General features: G+C 36.6%; 1 protein-coding gene across 7 annotated transcripts in view; it reads left to right on the top strand.

Moving 5' to 3' along the window:
- The window catches only part of SWT1 (SWT1 RNA endoribonuclease homolog), a 141,460-nt gene that overhangs the window by 86,906 nt on the left and 30,076 nt on the right, over nt 1–24,478 (top strand). For all 7 annotated transcript variants that reach the window (XR_009210684.1, XM_032137263.2, XM_032137262.2 and 4 more), the window contains one exon: nt 21,475–21,541. Coding sequence is in view for 6 of the 7 variants with exons in the window: in XM_032137263.2 (XP_031993154.1) it covers nt 21,475–21,541 (67 nt within the window). In the remaining variant the exon portion in view is untranslated. The remainder of the gene's footprint in view (nt 1–21,474; nt 21,542–24,478) is intronic.

The following is a 24,478-nucleotide window of genomic DNA, read 5'->3' as shown; positions in this document are numbered from 1 at the left end:
AAACCTTTTTAGAATCAACATATACACTTTCTCTTAACAATAAGGTAACTGGAACTATAAGTTTAAATTGTCTAATTTTTTTTGCTAACATTAAGCTACTTTATTACTGTTTAAATATATGTAGTTAATGTATTATTTTTGACAGCATGTAGCTATATATTTTCCCCAGCCAAATTGTTGAAATAAGACAAATAAGTAAAATAATCAAAATTATGTTTATTATTAAAGATAGTGACTTACACAGATTTTATTTAAACCTTGTTGATAATATTGATTAAAAATGTCAGCAGTTTTGTATACTACTGGAGTGTAAAATAGTATAGAATGTATTGATCAGCCTTCTTTAATGGACTTTCATCCATTTACCATGCTGCCTATATTCTAGAGAAAGGGAAATACACTCATACATCTCTCTCTCTCTTTTTAAATATATATAATTCTTTTTCTTTTAAAAAAAATGGGGATGGGGTCTCACTGTGTTGGCCAGGCTGGTCTTGAACTCCTGTCCTCAAGCTGTCCTCTCGCCTCAGCCTCCTAAAGTGCTGGGATTACAGACGTGAGCCACCACACCCAGCTAGTCATACATCTCTTAATGATGGGGATACATGTTCTTGTGTGAGCGTTATAGAGTGTATTTACACAAATCTAGATGGAATAGCCCACTACACACCTAGGCTATATGGTAAATGGCCTGTTGCTCCTGGATTACAAACCTGTATGGCATGCTACTGTACATATTATAGTTAGTTGTAACACAATGGTAATTATTTGTGTACCTAAACATATATAAACATAGAAAAGGAGTGGTTAAAAATATGGTATAAAAGATAAAAAAAATGGCATACCTATATAGAACACTTCCCACGATGTAGCTTGCAGGAGTGGAAGTGCTCTGGGTGAGTCAGTGGGTGAGTGGTGAGTGAATGTGAAGGCCCTGGATATGACACTACTATAGACTATAAGCACTGTACACTTAGGCTCCACTCAATTAAAAAATGTTTTCTTTCTTCAATAACAAATTAACCTTAGGTTGTTATAACTTTTTAATTTTATAAACTTCTGATTTTTTAATACTTTTTGACCCTTTTCCAATAACACTTAGCTTAGAACACAATGGCCAGGCATGGTGGCTGACACCTGTAATCCCAGCACTTTGGGAGGCCAAGGCAGGAGGATTGCTTGAAGCCAGGAGTTTGAGACTAGTCTAGGCAACGTAGTGAGACACCGTCTCTGCAAAAAAATAAAATTAGCTGGGCATGGTGGTGTGCGTCTGTACTCTCAGCTACTTGGGAGGCTGAGGCGGGAGGATTGCTTGAGCCCCCCACGAGTTCAAGGTTAAAGTGAGCTATGATTGCATAACTGCATTCCAGCTTGGGCAACAGAGTGAGACCCCATCTCTAAGAACAATTTTTTTTAATTTAAAAATAAAATAAAAAAGGACCACCCCTTTGAGATCTATGCTTTCTAGAAAACAAACACATTGTACAGCTGTATAAAAATATTTTCTTTCTTGATATCCTTACTCTGTAGCTTTTTTCTTTTTATAATAATTTTTATTTATTTTTTACTTTTTAAGCTTTTTTGTTAAAAACTAATACACGAAACGTACACATTACCCTAGGCCGACACAGGGTCAGGATCATTAGTGTCACTGTCTTCCACCGCCATGTCTTGTCCCACTGGAAGGTCTTCAGAGATAGTAATACACATGGAGCTGTCTCCCATGATAACAATGCCTTCTTCTGAAATACCTCTCAAAGAACCTACCTGAGGCTCTTTTTAGTTAACTTTTTTTATAAGTAGAAGGAGTATACCCTAAAATAATGATAAAAGGTATAGTATAGTAAATACAGAAAAAAACCAGTAACATAGTTGTTTATTATCATTATTAAGTATAATGTGCTGTACTTAATTGTATGTGCTATACTTTTAGAGAACTGGCACTGCAGTAGGTTTATTTATGCCAGCATCACCACAACCACATGAGTAATGAGTTGTGCTAGTAGGAAGTTACTAAGTGACAGGAATTTTTCGGCTCTAGTATAATTTTTTTTCCACTCTTGCTGATAATCTTACATTATAATCTTTTTTTTTTTGAGACAGAGTCTCACTCTGTTGCCCAGGCTGGAGCACAGTGGCGCGATCTCGGCTCACTGCAACCTCTGCCTCCCAGGTTGAAGTGATTCTCCCACCTCAGCCTCCCGAGTAGCTGGGATTACAGGCACCCACCATCATGCCTGGCTAATTTTTGTATTTTTGTGTAGACGGGGTTTCACCATGTTAGTCAGGCTGCTCTTGAATTCCTGACTTCAGGTGATCTGCCCACCTCAGCCTCCCAAAGTGCTGGGATTACAAGTGTGAGCCACCGCGCCCAGTCTTACATTATAATCTTATGGGACCACCATCATATATGTGGTCCGTTGTTGACCAAAATGTCATTGTGCAGTGCATAACTGTACTTAGACTTTTTAGGGGATTACTACATACTGGCTCTGAGTTAATGCTAATCTCTACAGGCCTAAAATGCCAGCGTTGTTGGAGAAATGGCCAGAGGGACAGATCTATGCTGCTTAGTATCACATCCTTTAAATTTTTATTTTTTCTTTTCTTGGAGTCTCACTCTGTTGCTCAGGCTGCAGTGCAGTGGCATCATCATGGCTCACTGCGACCTCCACTTCCTGGCTCAGATGATTCTCCCACCTCAGCCTCCCAAGTAGCTGGGACTACAGGCATACCCTACTACGCCCAGCTAACTTTTGTATTTTTTGTAGAGACCGGGTCTTGCATGTTGCCCAGGCTGGTCTCGAACTCCTGGGCTCAAGCTGTCCACCCTCCTCAGTCTTTCAAAGTGTTAGGATTAGAGGCATGAGCCACAGCACCTGGCCATATCCTTTAATTTGTGTATCTTAATTATGTTCATATTTTGGGGAGCTTCTTTTTTTTTTTTTAAATAGAGGGGGTCTCACTTTGTCGTCCAGGCTATGGTGCAGTTGTGTGATCATAGCTCACTGCAGCCTGGAACTCATGGGTTCAGGTGATTCTCCTGCCTCGGCCTCCTGAGTAGGAAGGACTACAGGCGCACTCCATCATGCTTGGCTAATATTTTAAATTTTTGGTAGATGAGATCTCAGTATGTCCTTCAGGCTGGTCTTGAACTCCTGGGCTCAAGCGATCTTCCCACCTCAGCTTCTTCAAGTGTTAGCATTACAGGTGTGAGCCACCATGCCTGACCAGGGGCTAATTTTTTAAAGATCTTCTAAGATCATTTTTCTTTACATTCTATTGTGACTGGTAAAACTCAAACTAGAAATAGTGACATCAGCTCTTTTCTTGTTGATTGCGTGTGATTGCCTTATCATTATTACCTTCAGTCCTTAGGTTTCTTGTTGGAAGCCTTTAAACTATTACCCATTTGATGATTAATTCGATAAGTAATATAATCTGTTAAATCATCTAACCAGAGATACGTAAAATGCAGTGCCTTGAAGAACATTGAAAGCCAATAAATAAGGTACATACCTCTCCTTTCCTCCGTAATGTGGAACTCCCACCTTATCCTCTGGATACTTCAACATGTGTGACCTGGGGCTGTCTGACATATGGACTAAAGTAAAGGCACAAGTTCAGAAAGGATAAAAGAAAGGGGAAGATAGAATGTTAGGAAAGTAGAGTCAGAGCAGTTGGAAATACTGGAGGTTAAATAGTGGGATGTGTAACTGGACAAATGGACTGTTGATGCTTTAGGCTTTCTCTAGACTTATTTCTGCTCTTTCATTTTTTGCACTGAAAGTTTAGAAAAAAAGTTGTTTAGCTATTTAATTTCTCAGTAAGATTCATATTTATGTATCATAAAGATGAAGCTACCTCAGTTATAAGGGAAATTTTGTTGTACTGAAACTTGATACATGGAAATTTTCAGTTTGGCTCTGTAGAGGTCTGTCTTGATTCTCAGGGTGATGTAGGGGAAAGCATAAAGAAGGCTGAGTGCATTGTTCTCCAGACCTGCACTTTGCTTCTGTATGTGTGGCTCTCCTTTGTCTGTTTTAGAAATATATGAGATTTCTGGGTAAGCTTTCATTTAGGTTTCAACAAGCTCTGCTACAAAATAAAAATAGAATATTTCAATCATGGAACTAAATTTTATATAATTTGCTTCTAGAAGTGGTTTTTTTTCTTTCCTAAAAAGCAGACTATTTGTTTATTTGCTATTACAGTATGAGTTGGTGACAGTGCTTTCTTTTGGACCTCTTATTCCTTTGCCTAAATTAATAGTTATTTCAGGCTTTTTTGCATTTTGAAACTCTCTGCATTCATGGTGCTTTGTTAGGATTCCCTCTGCAATATAGGGTCATAGTACATGATTACTATGGTTATTTTCAAAAAGTCAACAGTTCCTTCAGATTGCTTGGAAGCAGTTGTGAACAATTAAGAGAAGTGGATATGACCCTGTAATATATTTGCCATATAGAAAGAAGCAGAGGGCATCTGTAGTTCAGTGTGTTTCCACCAATTAAACTGTAATTGTACTCTTTCCTTACATGTTTAATCTTAGGGACTTATATGCAAACAACAGTGTTCTCACACAAAACAAAGAAAACTTACTTTCAATACAATTAAACAGTAATTATTTTTTTCATAAATACATGGATTTTCAGAGAAGTTGCAGGGATAGGATTTTATGATCCAGGACAACATATTTTTCATATCATGCATTTTCTACTTTATATTGAAAGTCATTCTAAATAGAAGTCCATGTTCAGAAATTTAGTATGTTAATTATTCAACTTAGAAACTTCTGTACTGGAATGATTCACCTGGGGAGGAACCATTGTTTACACACTCTATTTATTCCTTATGAATTTCTACACTCCACCTCTGGTCTGTGTCTTTCATTGGTTCTGGGGTGATGGTTCCTGCTGTCACTGTCATATCTGTCTACCATCAGTGGAGATACTGATCTCTCTTCTCTCTTCATGCTGAGATATGGAAAATATCCTTCATTTAACTACATGCAGTAGAACTTTCACTAAAAGCAACCTTTGCTAAAAAGCTAATGAAGATATGACTAAGCCAAAAAAAAAAAAACAGACAAAAGCAGTTCAGCAGTTTTTTATGCTAAACCAATCAAAAGATTAGCTGAAAAGAAATTGCATACCATGTGGTTTATCTAGCTGATGGTTGATTCCCCTTACCTTTACTCTCATGTTCTGGTATCTATTGCTGTATAACAAATCACCCCAAAACTTATTGGCTTAAAACAGTAACAACCAATTATTTGTTTTTTGTAATGTTTTGGGAGTTGACTAGACTCATCTTGGAAATTCTCACTTGAGATTTCTTGTGTAGCTGCATTCAGATAGTGTCTGGAGATACCTCTAAGGCTGGCTGATGCTGCCTCTCAAGTGAAATGCCAATATGTGGCATCTTCATGTAGCCTGAGCTTTGTCACAGGCTGCAGGCTGGTTTCCAAGAGTGTCCCACAATATGAGGTGGAAGCTATGTTGCCTGTTATGGCATTGCCTCAGAAATCATATAGTGTCATTTCCCCTACAGTCACAGACCTGCCTAGGTTGAGGGTCCTGCCTGTTGATAGGAATGCCAGTGTTACCCTGTAAGAAGAACATGTGGGATGAGAGATCTCGTGTGGCCATCTGCCCTCTGGTCACAGCAGTTTACATCCCTCCAACTTACAAGACCTGTGCATCCCCAAGTTTTATCCCTTTATAGGATTAGGTTAAAGTCCAGAATCTCATTATTTGAATCAGGTCCAGGTGTGGTTGAGGCAAGGCTCCTTGGGTGTGGCTCCTTCAGCAGAGCTCCTTGAGTACCTACCATTCCTCTAGATGGGAAGTACTGTGAACTAAAGAGACAAACTGATCCCCCACCACCCACTCCATAGTTTATAAATACTCTCAACATTCGTATTCCAAAAGGGGAGAACACAGGAAGTCACTAGCAATTCTAAAATCCAGCCATGCACGTGTTGCTAGTACTTGATAAGGGCTCAGCCTGACTGCCTGGGAATTATTCACCACTGTTGTTGACTCTGCTCTCTGGGCTGTTGGTTTTGGCTTCTGATTTACTTTTCCGTAAGAAAAGGAAGGTGCAATTGAGGAGCCTCCTCAAGCTGTGTCCTTCCTGTAAAAGGTAGGGATTCTAAAGACCTTTTTCATTTTGTATTACTTCTCTTTTATTCCAAGTGGTAGTACTTTTACCAGAGCAATCCTATAAAGCTATTTGTTTTCTATGAATCTTTATTGGGATTCACTGTGTTAGACAAAAGTCACAACCACAAATCTCTTTGAGATAAACTACTCTCTCACCTTGGGCTCCCTTTGAACCTGTATGGACAATGCTTTTATGATTTTATTTTATTTATTTTTAAAGACTGGTGTCTCACTCTGTCATCCAGGCTGTGGGTTGCAGTTATGTGATCATAGCTCACTGCAGCCTCGAACTCTTAGGCCAAAGTGATCTTCCCACCTCAGCCTCCCTAGTAGCTGTCACCATAAGAATGTGAGAGGCACACATTCTTAAGACCCTTAAAGGGCCTTTTGTGTATCTGAATGATTCTAAGAGGCACTTTAGCTCTTTCTGAGTCTCAATAAAAGGTTTTACAGTAACGCTATTGTCTTCATCTTTAGACTGTGTTTTCCTGCCATTCCTGTTAATGGTAAATATTGAATAGTTCTTACACTGCTAAGTGAAGAAAATTTTGGAACATTTCCTACGTGTATCTCCAGATGTAGCCTACCACTCCTCTTCCTCTCTCTATACTCCACTCTCCCTTTGTGAGCTGATCCCAACTCCTTCGTGCCCATTACTTGGTTCAGTTGTGAATTTTCAGCGTAGACTCCAAATGTCTAAAACTAAACTCATAATTAATTTAATTTTAATTTAATTTAATTTAATTTTTTGAGATGGAGTCTTACTCTGTCGCCCATGCTGGAGTGCAGTGGTGCAATCTTGGCTCACTGCAACCTCCGCCTCCCGGGTTCAAGTGATTATTCTTTCTCAGCCTCTCAAGTAGCTGGGACTACAGGCATGCACCACCATGCCCAGCTAACTTTTGTATTTTTAGTAGAAACGGGGTTTTGCCATGTTGGCCAGGCAGGTCTCAAACTCCTGACCTCAGGTTATCTGCCCTCCTCGGCCTCCCAAAGTGCTGGGATTACAGGCATGAGCCACTGTGCCTGGCCTGGAAATATTTTTCTTTGTTTGACATGGTTGATATACTTAAATATAGGCTATCTCTAGTAAATCTAAATTCTTGAAACTAAAAAATCATCCTTTTATGGCTTTAGAAGTCAGTGATTTAATGATGCTGTTCCTAACGGTGTGCATGGAAAAGTTTTTATTAAAGAGCATATGTGGTTTGAATTTGCAAGATGCAAATATCACAGACTCCAAGAAAACCTAAAAAGAATAAATAAATAAACCCACAACATCCTGAACTGGTGCCACCTAACTTCTTTCTGTTTTTTTCCTTTTATTTTTTATAAAGCTACATCAATTCTAAATGTGTCTATTAGATCAAATTTGTTCAGGCTGGTCTGAGTGCAGTGGTGTTTACAACTAATTGATCACAGACAGTACAGATTCTTTTGTTCCTTCTCCACTCCCACTGCTTCACTTTAGCCCAAAGAAAAAAATAGATTTTGTGTTGTCCATGTTATTATATACTTGCTGAGTTTTGTCTTTGATTAGTTTTATGATTTATGTTAAAAATTTCCTACTGTAATTGTGGGATTTTCAATTTCTTATTGTAATGCTGCCAATTTTTGCTTTGCATATTTTGAGGTTATCTCTTTCTGGTGAATTGATCTTCTGTATTGCTAGTGAGACTTTCTGTCTTAAAGTTTGTTTTGTCATATATTAGTACTGCTAGACCAGCTTTTTGTTGTTACTAGTATTTTTTCTTTGCTTTATCATCAACCATTTGGAGTCATTATTTTCTTTAGCTAGATTTTATCTATCCAATCTGACAATTTGTCTTTTGTTTGATAAGTAAAACAATTTATATATTTTTTATTGTGATTATTGGTGTATTGTATTTGGACTAATTTCTACCATTTTAAAAATCTTTCCTCTTGTTTTTATTTTATTATTTTATTTTTTTTAAGTCCAGTCAAGTGAAGCAGTGGGAGAGGAGAAAGAACAAAGAAATCTGTTGTAACTGGTTGTGGTCAATTAGTTGTAAGCACCACTACACTTGGAGCAGCCTGTCTTTCCTCTTTATCATACTTTTTCTTTGTTCTTTTTGCCTTTTATTGGATTGGGCAAGATATACTGTTGTTAGTTTTTCTGATTCTCCTTTTTATCCCTCTACTAGTTTGGAGGTTGTACCTTTTATTTCTATTTCATTATTATTGTTATTCTTAATGTAATAAATGTGTGCTTCATTTATAAAGTCTAAAATGTCAGTATTATTCAGATCCTGAATATAGCAAGGATCTCAGAACACTTTGAGTTCTGATCTCCATCCTCTCATCTTTCCTGTCCTTATTTTCTAACATTATATAATGTTCCATGCTGTTTTAAATCACCACCCCAAATTATTTGTTACTATATAAAATAGTTTTTGTTGTGTTTAGCTTTATCATGCTTATTTGTCATGCTTTATTAGTTTTTTAAAAATTTCCATTGCTTCCTTCATTTTACTCATTTTCTGGGATTCAGGTTCCTATTTAATGAAGCAAAATTTTAGTAGTTCTTTCAGTGAAGATCTGTTAATGGTAAATATTCTCACTGATGTGTTTTTATTTTGCTTTCATTCTTAATTGATAATTTTGCTGGCTATGGATTGTAGATTGACTATTATTTTCCCTAAGTAGTTTGAAAATATAATTTTATTATCTTCTGTCCTCTTGGAAATGGGAAATCTCCTGTCAGCGTATTGCTTTTTTTGGTAGCTAATGCCTTTTTTTCTCCTGAATGCTTTCAAGATTTTTCTCTGTATCTTTTATGTTTACAATTCTATCACAATATATCTGGGTATGGATTTTGTTTTGCTTATCTCTCTTGAGATATGGTATGCTTTTTTCAGTCTGAAGACATATCTTCAGTTCTGGAAATTCTCACTCCTCACCTCTCCAGATAGTACCTCTCTCCCATTCTCCTTAATTCTCTTATATGGAATAGGCTCTCCTGATTCTATCAGCCATATCTCTTGACTGTTATTTTATTTTTTCCATCTCTTTTATTCTTTGATGTTGCATTCTGAATAATTTCCTCAGACTTATTTTCTGATTCACTAAATCTCTTCCTAATTAAAATTTTTTGATCACTTAAAATGTACATAATACCTTTATGTTACTTTAAAATGAAAGGTGAAAATTTTTCTTTTCACCCTTTTTACCTCAACTGCCTGTTCTCCTCCTCAAAGTCAGCCAATATTAATCAATTTCATGTGCTGCCTTTTTCTTGTTTATGTTACCTGTTTTAAAGACAGACTAGCCTGGAAGCTCTTTAATGGAAAGAACTATTTTGCTTTTTGATATATTCCCATCTCACATAGGAGTTAACATACGATCAGCAATCAATAGGTGCAGGAATAAATAGAGAGGAAGAAACTATGTGGTCATTTGAATCTTCATACCATAACTGCATAGTCATAGGTACAGAGTTTAGTCCCCAGATTTGCAAGTTTAGGAATTTTATTTTACCAGTTTACTGAGAACTTAGATTCACAATAATCAGATTTGAACAAAATGAGGCTGGTACGTCAGAATGCCCACTTACTTTTATGTTGAGATCAGTAACTGTCAACTGAATCAAAATATTTATAAATTGAGTGACTCCTAGAGGGAAGTTTACAGTGCAAACTAGATTACTGTCAAAGTTTTCTTGCTGACTCCTGGGGACATTGACCTCAAGCTAAAGTACTCTCTTTTCTACTCTAAAGCTTTATTTGTCAAATAGGGCAGACTTTTCCCTATATAGGGAAATTCTTGTTCTTGAATCCCTTTTTCTATTTAGACCACTTACTTCTTGTCAATTATGTCAACTTAATAAAGTTATCTAAAAATACTGAAACACAATTGGATAGATTTCAAGGTTATTTGTAGTACTTACATTACATTCATATTTCCCTAAAGAGATACCCTGATGACCTTGATTAGAACTGGATGGTCACTAAGGTTCTATCAGCAGTACATTTGCAAACCATCTCTTAGGGTGGGTATTAATCTAATCTGTTATATAGCAAGAGGCATGGGTGAGTACTTTAGAAATGCCTTGGAACTCACAAAGCATACTTGTTATTTTTAAGCTTAGGATGGGAAAGGAAAACAATGGTTATTTATTTTAGAGCATGAGTGCACATGATGGCTTAGGTAGTACCAAAGAGATAAGGGAAATCATCCTTAAGCCCAAGGGGCAACTGTGATGCCAGAAATTTGAGGTAAAAACCAGGAAGGAGTCTAGAAGACACTGGAAAGGATTGGAGAACAAAGGATAAGGGTAGGCACAGGATGAGAGAACCCATGACATTTATCTTTAAATGGTGCTAGAGTACTTGTGCTGTTATTTTACTGGTCGATGGCTGTGCAGTGTAGATAAATTAGTCCAGTTTAATACTACAGAACTGTAAATGAGGATTGAAGAGGAGGAGCAGAAGGAAAAGTTCATGAGACTAGCATCACAAATGTCAAGGAAGGAATGAGTTCCAAAAGAAAATGAATCTTTAACAGCATCATGCTACTACTGAGAGGCCAAATAAGATATGGTTTAAAAGTGTCCATTAGATTGAAAAACACAGAAGTCATTGGTGAATTTGGCGGTGGCAGTTTCATGAGAATGTTGGGGCAAATGTTAGATAGTAGGCCAAGGAGTGACTTGGAGGTGAGGAAGTAGAAATAGCAAAAGAACGTAATTGTAGCTAGAGGAGATCACAAGGTCAGGTGAAAGGGTTGTGTTTATGAATATGTGTATTAGACTTCCTTGGAAAAACAAAGGGTCAAGTCAGTAGTATAAATGTTTCTTAGATTGTACATGAAAAGATAAAACCATTCATAATAATATAAATACCAGAGCAAAAGTGATTCTGTAATAATGACTCATGAAATTTTTCTTGACTCTTTCCCCACAGTAATTCTACAAAGTCTTTGGTTCCTCAAAAACCTCCTTATTTTTTTGATCAAGGTTTTCCCTCCTTAAAAAGATTTTAATATTTAAAATTTTTAATTGTGGTAAAATGCATATAACTTAGTTTATCTTCTTAACCATTTTTAAGTATATCGTTTAGTGGCATTGAGAACATTCCTGCTCTTGTGCTACCATCACCACTGTCTATCCACAGAATTCCTTTCATCTCGTAAAACTGAAACTCTGTACCCATTATATTAACTCCCCAGTTTTCCATCCCCTTCAGCGCTTGGCAACCAGCTGAATTTGACTAGGTACCTAATATGAGTAAAATCATACACTCTTTGTCTTTTGTGACTGGCTTATTTCACTTAGTGTAATGTTTTGAATATTCATCTATGTTGTGGCATGTGTCAGAATTTCCTTCCTTTTTAAAGCTTAATATATTCCATTATATGAGTATACCACATTTTTCCCCATTCATGCATCAGTGGACCCTTAGTTTGCTTCCATCCCTTGGCTATTGTGAATAATGCTGCTGTGAACATGGATGAACAAATACCTATTTGAGTCCTTGCTTTTAATTTTTTAGATGTATAGCGAGAAGTACACTGGACCATATGGTAATCCTATTTTTAATATTGTGAGGAACTGCCATACTGTTTTTCATCACAGCTGGCTGTACATTTTAATTCCCAACAAGAGTGCACAAGGGTTCCAATTTCTCCACATCCTCACCAACGCCTGTGATTTTCTGCCTTTTTTTTTTTTTAATAGTAGTCATCCTAATGGGTTTTGGGGTAGTATGTCGTGATTTGGTTTGTCCTGTTTTTATTAAAAGTCTAATATACAAAACTGTGCACTTTCAAAGTTGATCAATTAAATGTGTATAATAAAAGGATTTTTCTTATGCTTCAAAATTGTTTTCCTCGAGGTTCTTCTAAATAGAACATTTCTTTAATGTTGTTCATCTATTGTCAAAAGTCTCTGCATCTAGTGAGGTATGCTTGTAATGAGGCAGTAACAGGCTTGTGTCTCAGCCCTGATTGGGTATATTGAGATCTTAATGGCAGTATGAATAAATGGTGGGAGGATATGATCTTTTGTTTCTTTTACTCTCAGCTCTTCAGTTGCTCCTTCCTTGTTAACGAGAGTGATCCTATTTGTCATATTACAGTGGAAAAATAGTAGATACCTGATAATGAGGTAGGATTAATCAGTTAGAGAAGAACATTCATAAAGTATTTGGAGAATCGTTAGGTATTGTGTAGATTTAGCTGGCAGTATCTGGTTTCATAGAGGGCACAGGATTCATTGAGGACCTGTTTGAACCTCACAGGAGCCTCACTAAGTAGAAAAATGAACCCGTTTGTCATACTTGTTACTGGCTCCCTTTAGTACATTGTTAACCCTGATCATAGAACTGGCCTCCAGCAGTACCAGCATCCCAAGTACTAAGATTATCATCCAAGGAAGCATAATGCTAGAAGGCAAAGCAAAGAAAGTATTTAACAACTAACTACTCAGTGAATTCCACATCATTCCCATATTCTGGAGAATGTTCCATCTTGCTTCTAATCATGAGGTACATGGCTCCCCAAAGCTGGGCCACCAGTATCTGTGGATGGCAGCTGAATGTTAGTTAGCTAGAGCCACCATAACAAAATACCACAGACTGAGTGGCTTAAACAACAGATGTTTTATTTTCTTATAGTTCTAGAAACTGAAGTCCAGGATCAAGGTGCTGGCAGGGTTGGTTTCCTCTGAGGCCTCTCTCCTTAGCTTGTGCTTGGCTGACTCTTCACATGATTGTTCTGTGCACATATATCCTTGGTGTCACTTTGTCCAAATTTTCTCTCTTTTTTTTTTTTTTTTTTGAGAGAGGGTTTCACTCTCTGTGCCCAGGCTGGAGTGCAGTGGCCTGATCTCGGCTCACTGCAGCCTCAACCTCCCCAAGCTCAGGTGATTCTCCTACCTCAGCCTCCTGAGTAGCTGGGAATACAGGCGTGTGCCATCACGCCTGGGTGATTTTTGTATTTTTTGTAGAGACGGGGTTTCACCATGTTGCCCAGGCTGGTCTGGAACTCCTGGGCTCAAGCGATTCACCCACCTCAGCCTTCCAAAGTGCTGGCATTACAGGCATGAGCCAAGGTGCCAGCCCCAAATTTTCTCTTCTTATTAGGACACTATTCAGATTGTATTAGGGCCCATGCCAATGGCTTCATTTACTCTAAATTACCTCTTTAAAGCCCTTATCTTCTAATATATCCACATTCTGGGGTACTGGAGGTTAGGGCTTCAACATACACATTTTTGGAGAACACAGTTCGTCCCATAACAGCCAATACCCAGTAACAAAAAAAAAAAAGTGCTGGATTTGAAGAAACTCAGAGTGTTGTGATGAACTCTTGGGGTGCATTGTGGCTGGTGTTTTTCAGAATTTCTTAAATAATAAAGTTAGGATCCCATGGTCCCCCGGCCTAACTTTACCAACTCTTCTCAGATCACTTTGCCAAAAATGTCTCTTTAATCATGAATGAGGATCCATCCATTGCTTGCCTAGTATATCACAGAAGAGGCTTGAAAACACCTTATCTATAGGGACTCACTAGCTAAGATAAGAATATGCTGTTTTGTAGACAGAGTTTTAAAATTTTTTGAAGGTGGTTTCAACTGAACAGTAAACCTAATTAACGAGATGGATTTTTGATAACACAAGCTGTCTTTTCATCAATCAGTGATTTCCAGATATTTCCAGTCCACTTCTCATGACTTTTCTAACAATAAATTGTGGCATTGATTTCAGTTCCCATAGATTGACCCAAAGTCACATAAAGATGAAACTGGAGCTAGAATTTTACATCTTTTACCCTGGCAGAAGATTGTATTAGGGCCCATGCCAATGGCTTCATTTACTCTAAATTACCTCTGTAAAGCCGTTATCTCCAAATGTATCCATATCCTGGGGTACTGGAGGTAAGGGCTTCAACATATCGATATTGGAGGAACACACTTCAGTCCATAACAACAGCCAGTATCACAACTAAGCAAATTTCAGTAATATGGCTGCAGCTGATTATCAGAATATCAGCTTTTACTTCTGGGTGTGCTCCTGGATTCTGGTAATGTGAAACGGTCTCTCCTCGTTTAGTTGGTAGCCAGTGGGTAGGGCATAGTCCCTATGTTCCCTCCTGTCCAGAAAATATTTTACAGACTGGGTTCTCTACTGAAAGCAATCATGGTTTTGTTCACATTTGGCTCTTTTTTTTTTTAACCTTATTTACAGTAATCAATAGGGATGAAAATGTGGTTAAGTATATAGTAGACATCTTTTGCCTTTCACTTTTCTTGATTTCTCCTATTAATGTTTATTGTCAATATCAGGACTAAGGAGAGAAGACCATTACTGTTCATATGGATGACATAAAAGTTCACTGCTGGAGATGCCTTATGAGAAGAGAACAAGTCCCCAGACAGCTTGAATTGAATGTTCATTTGGTTCCTAGTTGACAAGCTACATGATAATTTGTGGTGTTTTCAAAGATAAGAAATAGAATAATAATAATAGTAGTAGCTAATATTTTATTGAGCCAAGAATTGTTCCAAGTATGTTACCTATGTTAACTCATTTAATCATCTTAATATGCCTGTGACATAAGTACTATTGTTGTCCCTGTTTTACAAATGAGAAACTAAGCATAGAGAGGTAAAATAAGTTATCTGATATCACTTAGCTGGAAAGTGGTAAACCTCTGATTTGAACTCTGGCTGGCTGACTCCAGAGAGACTGTGATCACAACCATTATATTATTATGTTTCAATGCTAATGAAGAAAATACAGGAGAGGAGTAGGCTGGTGACCCAAGATAAAAGACAGGATTAGTTGAAAATTTTATGATGTATATTGTGTTTTAATCCTTCTGCAAAAATAACAGAAACTTGTAGTATTTATTAGTATATTCTAATTGTATGTATGTTTATGTCTAACAAACATGTAAGACATATAATCTATTCTTTTAACTATCAAAATTATATTTTCCTACTCTAGAATTGCTTTAAGTTAAATCTGAAATATAGCCATTAAAATTACCTATAAACTCTTCCTATTCCCACCACCAACTTAAAAAATAAAAGATATCTAGTATTCTGAATAGATCAAATTTTAATTCTGAACTTTGTCCAAACTTATCAAAAGCTTTTATGTTTAATACTTATATGTAATTAGTATAGTCAACCTATATGTATTTAGTGTAATGAGCTTGTAAATTTTCATCTCTGAAGGGAAAATAGGAACATAAAATTTTAACAATTAATTTTGCTTAAATTGTTTAATTGTTCTTTCACCATTTTAACTATATATGGCATTTTTTTTCAAAATCTAGGACCGATGGCTAGCTCTCATTTGCATAGCTGATTTTCCAAATTAACTATAGAAAATGCATAATTTTGGTTTTACTTGTAATAAATAATCCCCCCCGCAAAAGTGCTCTAAGATCCAAGACTTTTTTTCCTTAGTGTTTCCTCATTGTGGATTTGATAAATTTTCACCGAGTTTATCAGTAACATAACTTAAACTCATCATCAGCAAAATCCAATTTGATAATATTGTTCAGGCATGTCACTGTATTAAAATGAGAAGAACAGAGCTTTGAGCCTCCAGAGTGGTCTGAAGTTGAATTCTGCTTCTGTCCATTCACCAGCTTTGTTACCTAGATAGGTTAATTAGCCTTTTTTGTGTTTGTTTCCTAATATGGAGTTAAAACAGTTGCTTTACTAAGCTATAGAGATTAAAGGAGATAGCGTTTATTCAGTCCTTTGTACTTAGTGGATGCTCAATAAATGATTTTGTTATCCTCAATAACAATGTAAGTGGTTCATAATATTTAAACCTTGACTCATTTATTAGCTACAGAGAATATAAAAGTGAATTTTTAATATAATATTATAAACATTTCCACTTCTTGCAATTCCTTTTAAAACTTTTTTTCACACTCTCTAAAACTATTTTAAATATTATATTAATATAAAACATTGTCTTGCCAGAAGGGACCACAATTTATTCAGTTCTGTGGGTTGTAAGTCATTATTTATAAATATCCAAGAACATTTCAGTTTTTTTAATTTCTAGAATTAAATTTTATTTTTTTTTCTGAGACTTAGTCTCGCTCAGTCGCCTAGGCTGGAGTGCAGTGGCGCCATCTCTGCTCACTGCAAGCTCCGCCTCCTGGGTTCACGCCATTCTCCTGCCTCAGCCTCCCGAGTAGCTGGGACTACAGGCACCCACCACCACGCCCGGCTAATTTTTTTGTATTTTTAGTAGAGACGGGGTTTCACCATGTTAGCCAGGATGGTCTCGATCTCCTGACCTGGTGATCTGCCCGCCTTGGCCTCCCAAACTGCTGGGATTACAGGCGTGAGCCACCGCACCCGGCCTTAGAATTAAATATTAAACTGGAATATTTTAGATTTCTTTCCTTGTTCCTGAATCTGCAACTTTATTTTTCCTAAATAGGAGTTAAGTTTTATTTGAATTTTTAAAATTCAAATTGAAAATTTAGTCCATTTTAATGCATCACTTAAAAATTTTAGTCAGATTATTCTCTTTTGTCTCTTAAAAACTTGAGTGGCGGTTTATCACAACCAGTTACAGATTTCTTTGTTCCTTCTCCACTCCCACTGCTTCCTTTGACTGGCATTTGGGGGAAAATTTTTTTTTTAAACCTTCAGTGGCATGGTCTTTTTTTTTTTTTTTCTTAAATAAATACATTAATTTTTATTTACTATTGAGTTATATAGAAATGAAATTTGTTTAATTCAGATTAATATGAATGCTAATTGTTCATGGATAAATAGAATACTGAGAGTGCCTATGTGACTGAGTCAGGACCGCTAGTGAGTGTCAGTTCTGCTAACCAACTTGCTTTGTGGCTCTGATAAAGATAAAACAACTACATTAGTGTTTGAACATACATGAAATAATTTGCCAGAAGCATTTGATAAAAGACAGCTTTTTTTTTTGCTTACATATAAAAGCAATAGTTTAACTGTTTTAAATGGACTTTATTTCATTTGATTTTGTAAAGTAATTTAAAGGCAAGAAGATGGTGGTGGTTCTCCTTTTATTGGTGGGAAAAGTATGAGTGCCAGAATCAAACCCAAAGAGATTTGAATAACTACCACCACTCACTGTGTAATCTTGGGCAAGTATCTTAAAACGTTGGACCTTGGTTTCTACATCTGAAAAGTGGTTATTATATAACAGCTAATGTTTATTGAGCATGTACTGTGTGCCCTATGTTGTGCTAAACACTGTAGATGCATTACTTAATTCGAACGGTAACTTTATGAGGTTAACGCTACTTTATCCCCATTTCACAGGTAAGGAGCTGAGATACAGAAAAGTAGGCAACTTGATCAAGGTCGCAAAACCAAATTTAGGGTGTTAAAGCTGGGCTACATAATTAAATTCAGGGAGATAGTGTATGTAAAGCAGGGTCAGACTTAAGTGTTCAGTAAGTCATTTTGTGTTGTTATTGATGCTGTCATAAAGGAAACCAGAGCATATCCAGCTGTGAGCTGCAGATTACATCCTGCTTCAACATCTGTTCCCCAAAACCCATTCCAGAATTTAAGAGTGAAATTTTAAGATTATAAACCACTTGAGGATAATGGACCATGTCTTTTTTTTTTTAATATTTCATAGCTTCATATGCATTTGAACAAATATGCATTTAATATATACTTACTGTAATTATTATGAATTTCTTTTTAAAGGACAAATGTGAATATATTTATAAATTTTAAAAATGGCCATTGTCTAAAAAATATTTTTCCCAAGGGCTAATTTCTTGATTCCACCATTCTTTTAGAGAGTTGCTATTGAAGGGTGGTTTTAGGACTTTCATTCAAAAAGCCTTTTGTCTTCATACTGGTACAAGAAAAAAAGAATGAAAAAACTTTGGAGAAGGCTGACCTCTCAAGAATTTTTGTGTGGGGAATTACTAAGGCATTTTCTCTATTTTATTTTCTACGTATTTTCAACAAGCTGTATTTCTAGTGAGTAAAAGTTTGCAATTTTTTTTGTGCCAGGCCACATTCCATTCTCTCATATTCAGAGTTCATAGGATGTAATGAAGTCTAAATTGAACCCCAAGTTGACTGCATTTTAATAAAGTTGTCCAGTCCATTCTGGGCTCAGTTTACCTCCAACCATCTTTCAAAATAACAAATTTTATCATATATCCTATAACGTATATCTGCGTTTTAAAAAGTAACATATATAGTTTTTATCTGATTATAAAAGTAATATAGCTGTGAATGAAGATGAGATCCCAATAAACCTTTCTTCATTAGAATACAATTCTGTGATATTTTGTGAAATAACTAAATATTTACATTTAGAACAAATTACTTCTTTCTTAGAAACTTAAAATTCCTGTGTTTCTTAATTTGTTTACAAGTAGCCATTGAAAAATTGGAAGAGATGGCCAAATGGACAAGAATGAGATATTTTTCGTCCTTTATTATCTCCCTGTGCCTGGTCAGGATTTGTTTCTTTCATGCCCTCTTTAGAACCATGAGGCTTTGGGCTACTCTGGATTGTTCACTGTTGTATACAGGGGCCCAGGTCTCAAATAGTTGTTGAATGAGAGAATAAAGGGTCCCTTGTTCTGATCTGGGCATCTTTAGTACATATTTTACATTTTTATTTACTCATCAAATACACTGTGAGGGTTGGACATTCACTAGAGTTTGTCTCATCCTCTGGAGTGTAATATAGTATGTTAAACTTACTAGCCTCTTAATATAGAACATCTTGTTTTATCTAATTTTCTCACCCTCTTTTATGGACAGTTCAGATTATTTCTAAAGCTGTAAAAAAGAATAGGTATAAAATATTCCACATGGCTGATAGTTTGTTTTCTTTCTTTTTTTCTTTTTCTTTTTTTTTCTTTTGAGACAGAGTCTTGCTCTTTTGCCCAGGCTGGAGTGCAGTGGCGCGATCTCGGCTCACTGCAAGCTCCGCCTCCCGGGTTCACACGATTCTCCTGCCTCAGCCTCCCGAGTAGCTGGGATTACAGGCGCCCACCACTACGCCTGGCTAATTTTTTGTATTTTTAGTAGAGAGGGAGTTTCACCGTGTTAGCCAGGCTGGTCTCAAACTCCTGACCTCAGGTGATCCGCCTGCCTCGGCCTCCCAAAGTGCTGGGATTACAGGTGTGAGCCACCGCACCCGGCCTGTTAGTTTGTTTTCACTTGGTTATCAAGTTAGAACACACTAGTTTGTTTCCCATTGCCTTTCCAAAGGATTGGTTTAACTTACCTAGATAACTTTGTCTTCATGTTTTAAGCAAATTATGTATGGATCCTTCTCCATATGTATTATCCAAGCAAATTATATATGGACCCTTCTCCATATGTAGTATTCCTCAGGGCTTTTTTGGAGGGTTAAGAGGCTTTTTTTTTTTTTTTTTGTATTTTAAAATTACTTGTTGGGAGAAAAACTTTTTCTATGAAATAGTATTCTTATGGAGGTTGTTATATATTCTTAAAGATGTTCTGTATGTGTGCCCCCTCCAAGGGACCTTTAAAAATTTGACTATGTCCCGAAAAACTATTTATAAAAGCTCTCCCACAAGTGTAATAAAGGCCAAATAGTCTAAGGATGTAATTAAGATTATTGAGAATAGTTAATTATCAAGTCTGACAGAATCAAGTAGTGGCAAGGATGTGAAGACCCAGAGACAGTGTTGTAATTAAAAGCCATTAGGAATCTAAAAGTTAACTGAGGTGGCTTGATTTCTCATTAGTTATATCAATATTTACTTATTTTATGGCTTGAAACTACAGATGGTTTCCAACTTATAATGGTTTGTTTTAGGATTTTTCAATTCTATGATGGTGCAAAGCATTTAGTATAATCCTTGACTTACCATGGGGTTAGGGTTATCTTCTGATAAACATCATAAATTGAAAATATTACAAGTTAAAATGCACTTCTACTTAGGATGTTTTCAATTTACGATGGGTTTATGTGGGTATAGCCGCATTATAAGTCAAAGAGCATCTTATGATGATGATAGTTGTTACTGTCACTGTTATAATTGACATATACTGTATGGTACTTGCTGTATTTCATATGCTGTTGTAATGACTTTTCTTATAGTAATTAATTTAATTCTTGCAGTAACCCTATGAAGTAGGGACAGTTATCCTAATTTAACAGATAAGAAGATAAATCACATAAAAGTTAAGTAACTCACCAAAGGTCACACAGCTAGACAAAACTTACACAGCTGAGGCAGGCAGTACTCAGAGGCACTACACTGTATCAAAATGACAGGCTGGTTTACTTTTTTGTTTTTTTTTCCCAAAAGAAAAACAGTATTCATGCTGAAAGGATGGAAAAAATATTTAGTATAAGAAAATGAGAATTAATACTTTACTACTAGAAGGAAAAATATGTTCTTCCCTTCATTATTTTTATGGCCGGGTGCTGTGGCTCACACCTGTAATCCCAGAACTTTGGGAGCCTGAAGTGGGAGGATCCCTTGAGTCCAGACGTTCGAGACCAGCCTGGGCAACATGGGGAGACCTCATCTCTACCAAAATAATTTTTTAAAATATTAGCCCGACTTGGTGGTGCTTGCCCATAGTCCCAGCTACTTGGGAGTCTGAGGTGGAAGGATCGCTTGAGCCCAGGAGGTTGAAGCTGCATTGAGCTGTGATTACACCACTGCACTCCAGCCTGGGTGACAGAGTGAGACCTGGTCTCGAAAAAATAAATTTAAAAAGTTGTTTTATTTCTGTTTTTGTCATTTGTTATTTTTTTGTAAATCAGTGTTATTTTCACAATTTATAGTAATCTACTGATTTTTCATAGAGCTGTAGGCTGATAGTTCAAGCACTGTTATCTGAATTTAGTCAGAATCTTTTATTAGGATATCTTTTAAGTGGCTAATAGTTTCATCAGTTGTCTGATTGGACTGGTTGAACATTTCTGTGGGAAATACTCAAGCTTTGTCTGGAGCTTAAAAGATATAAAGTATAAATGCACTTCACATTTCTATCTACTTTTTGAGAAGTCTGTATTATTGTATCTTAAAATGTGAACTATAACTTCACATGTAAGAATGCTTATAGTTGTTGATTAACTGATGTTATAAGCATGAATTTAAATAAGCAAAAACATTTTAATAAGTTGACCTCTGTTGAATTAAGTTTCTGGTTTTTAATTTTTAATTGATTTTTAAAAATATTATAAACCTGTAAGCTTATTAAACAACAAGTTATCTCTTGTGGTATGGGTATGTTTTGGGAGAAAGTTCAAGGTATTGGTTTTTTCTGAAATCATTTATTCCCCCCCTTTGTTTTTATTTTATTTTTTAGGATTTTGGCCCCAAACAGTAATTATCAAGATGTTGAGACCCTCTATAACTTCCTAATCAAGTATGAGGTATGGGAAATATTTTTAAATATTTATCACATTTCTACTTTAAACAAGTTTTAATGTAAATAAACAGAGTAGGAGTTCTCAAACATAGTGGAATGCTATTTAATTGATATTTGCTTTAAATTATTGAATGCCATAAAAGTTTGTCAGTGACATATTCTTTTTTTCTCCCTTTTAAAAAACTGTATATTTAAGGTATATAGCATGTTTTGGTATGTTATACATAGTGAAATGGTTTCTGTAGGTAAGTAAATTAACGTATCAATTATCTCCAATTATCTCACAGTTACCCCTTTCTGTGTATGTGACAAGAGCACCTAAAATATACTCTTTTAGCAAAAATTTTCAATATAATCCAATCTTATTAACTATAGACCTCATATTGTATGATCTCTATGCTTGTTCATCCTATATATCTGCAACTTCCTATCCTGTGACCTACAACTGTCCATTTCCTCCCCTCCTCCCTGCCAGTGACATATTCAATTTTTTCTTTGATTCCCTAAGTAAAAATATAAGAGTCCTAAAATAACATACTTTCCTCAACGCGAAATTGTTTCTCATCAGGGGTGCTGTTGGCATATTGGACAGGTCAGTTCTTCATTGTGTGGAACACTGCAGGATGTTTAACATCCCTATACATCAGGTACTAAATGCCTGTAGCTATCCCAGTTGTTGTGACAACCAAAAGTATTCCATCTCCCCATCCAACTTACATACCCAGAATACCTCAGAAAGGAAGAACTCCTGGTTGAGAAATACTTATTACTGGAAAGGAAAGCTATAATTTAGTTTCCTCTGTAGTGGCAGCATAAACCCTGGAGGTAGAACTCTAATGAGGCTTCAGTGTATTTTGTAAATTAACCTGCATGCTCTCCTCGTCATTACTGAACCGAAGCGGGTATTCTGTTGATTGTCAATTTCTGTTTGCTTAATGTTCTTTGTTCATATTTCCTGTCATATTATTACTTTCAATTTTGTGTGTATATGTGTTTAATTTTTAAAACATTCTAAATGAAGGAATGTGGCATATATTCAGGTCTCACATTTCTTATGAAGTCAAACTCCTTTAAATATATTTCTTCACTTTTATTCCTGGTTAGCTCTTTGTTTTTTTTGTATGCCACGTCTTCCATTAAGAACCCAGTGATTAAGAACACAGACTCTGAAGTCAAACTACCCGTGCTTAAATGTTGGTTCTTCTACTTATTAACTGTGTGATCTAGGAAGAGTTATTTAATTCTCCTTATCTCAATTTCATCTGTAAAATGAGAGTAACAATAGTAGTTAAATTATTTGTATTCTGCAAAGATTAAATAATGTAAAATATGTAAAGTGCTCCAAACAGTACCAGGCACAGAGTGAGTGTTTGGTAAGTGTTAACTAGTCTTGGCCAGGCTCAGTGGTTCACACCTGTAATCCTAGCACTTTGGGAGGCTGAGGTCAGTGGATCGCATGAACCCAGGAGTTCAAGACCAGTCTGGGCGATACAGCGAGACCCCATCTCTCTAAAAAACAAACAAAATTAGCTGGCATGGTGGCATGCACCTGTGGTCCCAGCTCCTTGGGAGGCTGAGGAGAGAAGATGATTTGAGTCCAGGAGGTCAAGGCTGCAGTGAGCCATGTTCATACCACTGTACTCCAGCCTGGTTGACAGAGCAAGACCCTGTCTTAAAAAAAAGGGGGGGAGGGGATGGTTAACTAGTTTTATTTAAGCAATGAATGGTGTTTATATGCGCTTTTTAAGAGTCAGCCTTAATTTGGCTGGGCGCCGTGGCTCACACCTATAATCTCAGCACTTTGGAAGGCCAAGGCAGGTGGATCACTTGAGGTCAGAAGTTTGAGAACAGGCTGGCCAACATGATGAAACCCAATCTCTACTAAAAATACAAAAATTAGCTAGGAGTGGTGGCACGGGCCTGCAATCCCAGCTACTCATAAGGCTGAGGCAGGAGAATTGCTTGGACCTGGGAGGTGGAGGTTGCAGTGAGCTGAGATTGCATGACTGCACTACAGCCTGGGTAACTGAGACTCTGTCTCAAAAAAGTAAAAATAGGCCGGGTGCGGTGGCTCATGCCTGTGATCCCAGCACTTTGGGAGGCTGAGGCGGGCGGATCACGAGGTCAGGAGTTCCAGACCAGCCTGGCCAACATAGTCAAACCCTGTCTCTACTAAAAATACAAAAAAATTAGCCAGGTGTGGTGGCGGATGCCTGTAATCCCAGCTACTCAGGATGCTGAGGCAGGAGAATTGCTTGAACCCAGGAGGCAGCGGTTGCAGTGAGCCAAGGTCACGCCACTGCACTCCAGCCCAGGTGACAGTGCGAGACTCTGTCTCAAATAAATAAATAAATAAATAAAAATAAAAGAGCCTGAATTCTTTATCACCATATTATATGATTATTAAGAGAACTTCCTCTTTTGAAATGATTCATATAATTATTTCATCTTACTTTCTGAATTTCAAATCAAAACATTAAGTCTAACAAAAATGTATTTGTAGAACTGGGCATGGTAGCTGTAATCCCAGCGACTCAGGAGGCTGGAGGTGGGAGGATCGCTTGAGGCCAGGTGTTCAAGGCTGCAGTGAGCCATGATCATGGCACTGCACTCCAGACTGGGTGACAGAGCAAGACTCCAGCTCTAAAATATAGATGAACAATAGGACAATTTTAAAATCACATACCCTGGAAAATTCTGGGACATAGTTCTTTTTAATCTAGTATTTTCTATTGCCAAGAGTATTAGAAGAAAGTACCTAACTTATTAATTATAAGACTATGTGGATCTGTTGCTTCATGATATCTTGTGATATAAAGAAACAAGAAAAAAATTTAAAAATTAAAAAATGTAGATGTAAGAATCGTATATATATTATATATAGATGTCAGATATATATAATATATAATTATATATAGATGTCAGATTTTATATATATATA

Source organism: Hylobates moloch, unplaced genomic scaffold (assembly GCF_009828535.3).
Source record: "Hylobates moloch isolate HMO894 unplaced genomic scaffold, HMol_V3 SCAFFOLD_18, whole genome shotgun sequence".
Classification (NCBI taxonomy): domain Eukaryota; kingdom Metazoa; phylum Chordata; class Mammalia; order Primates; family Hylobatidae; genus Hylobates; species Hylobates moloch.
The sequence above is the reverse complement of the archived record's forward strand: the minus strand, read 5'-3'. Positions and strand labels throughout refer to the sequence as shown.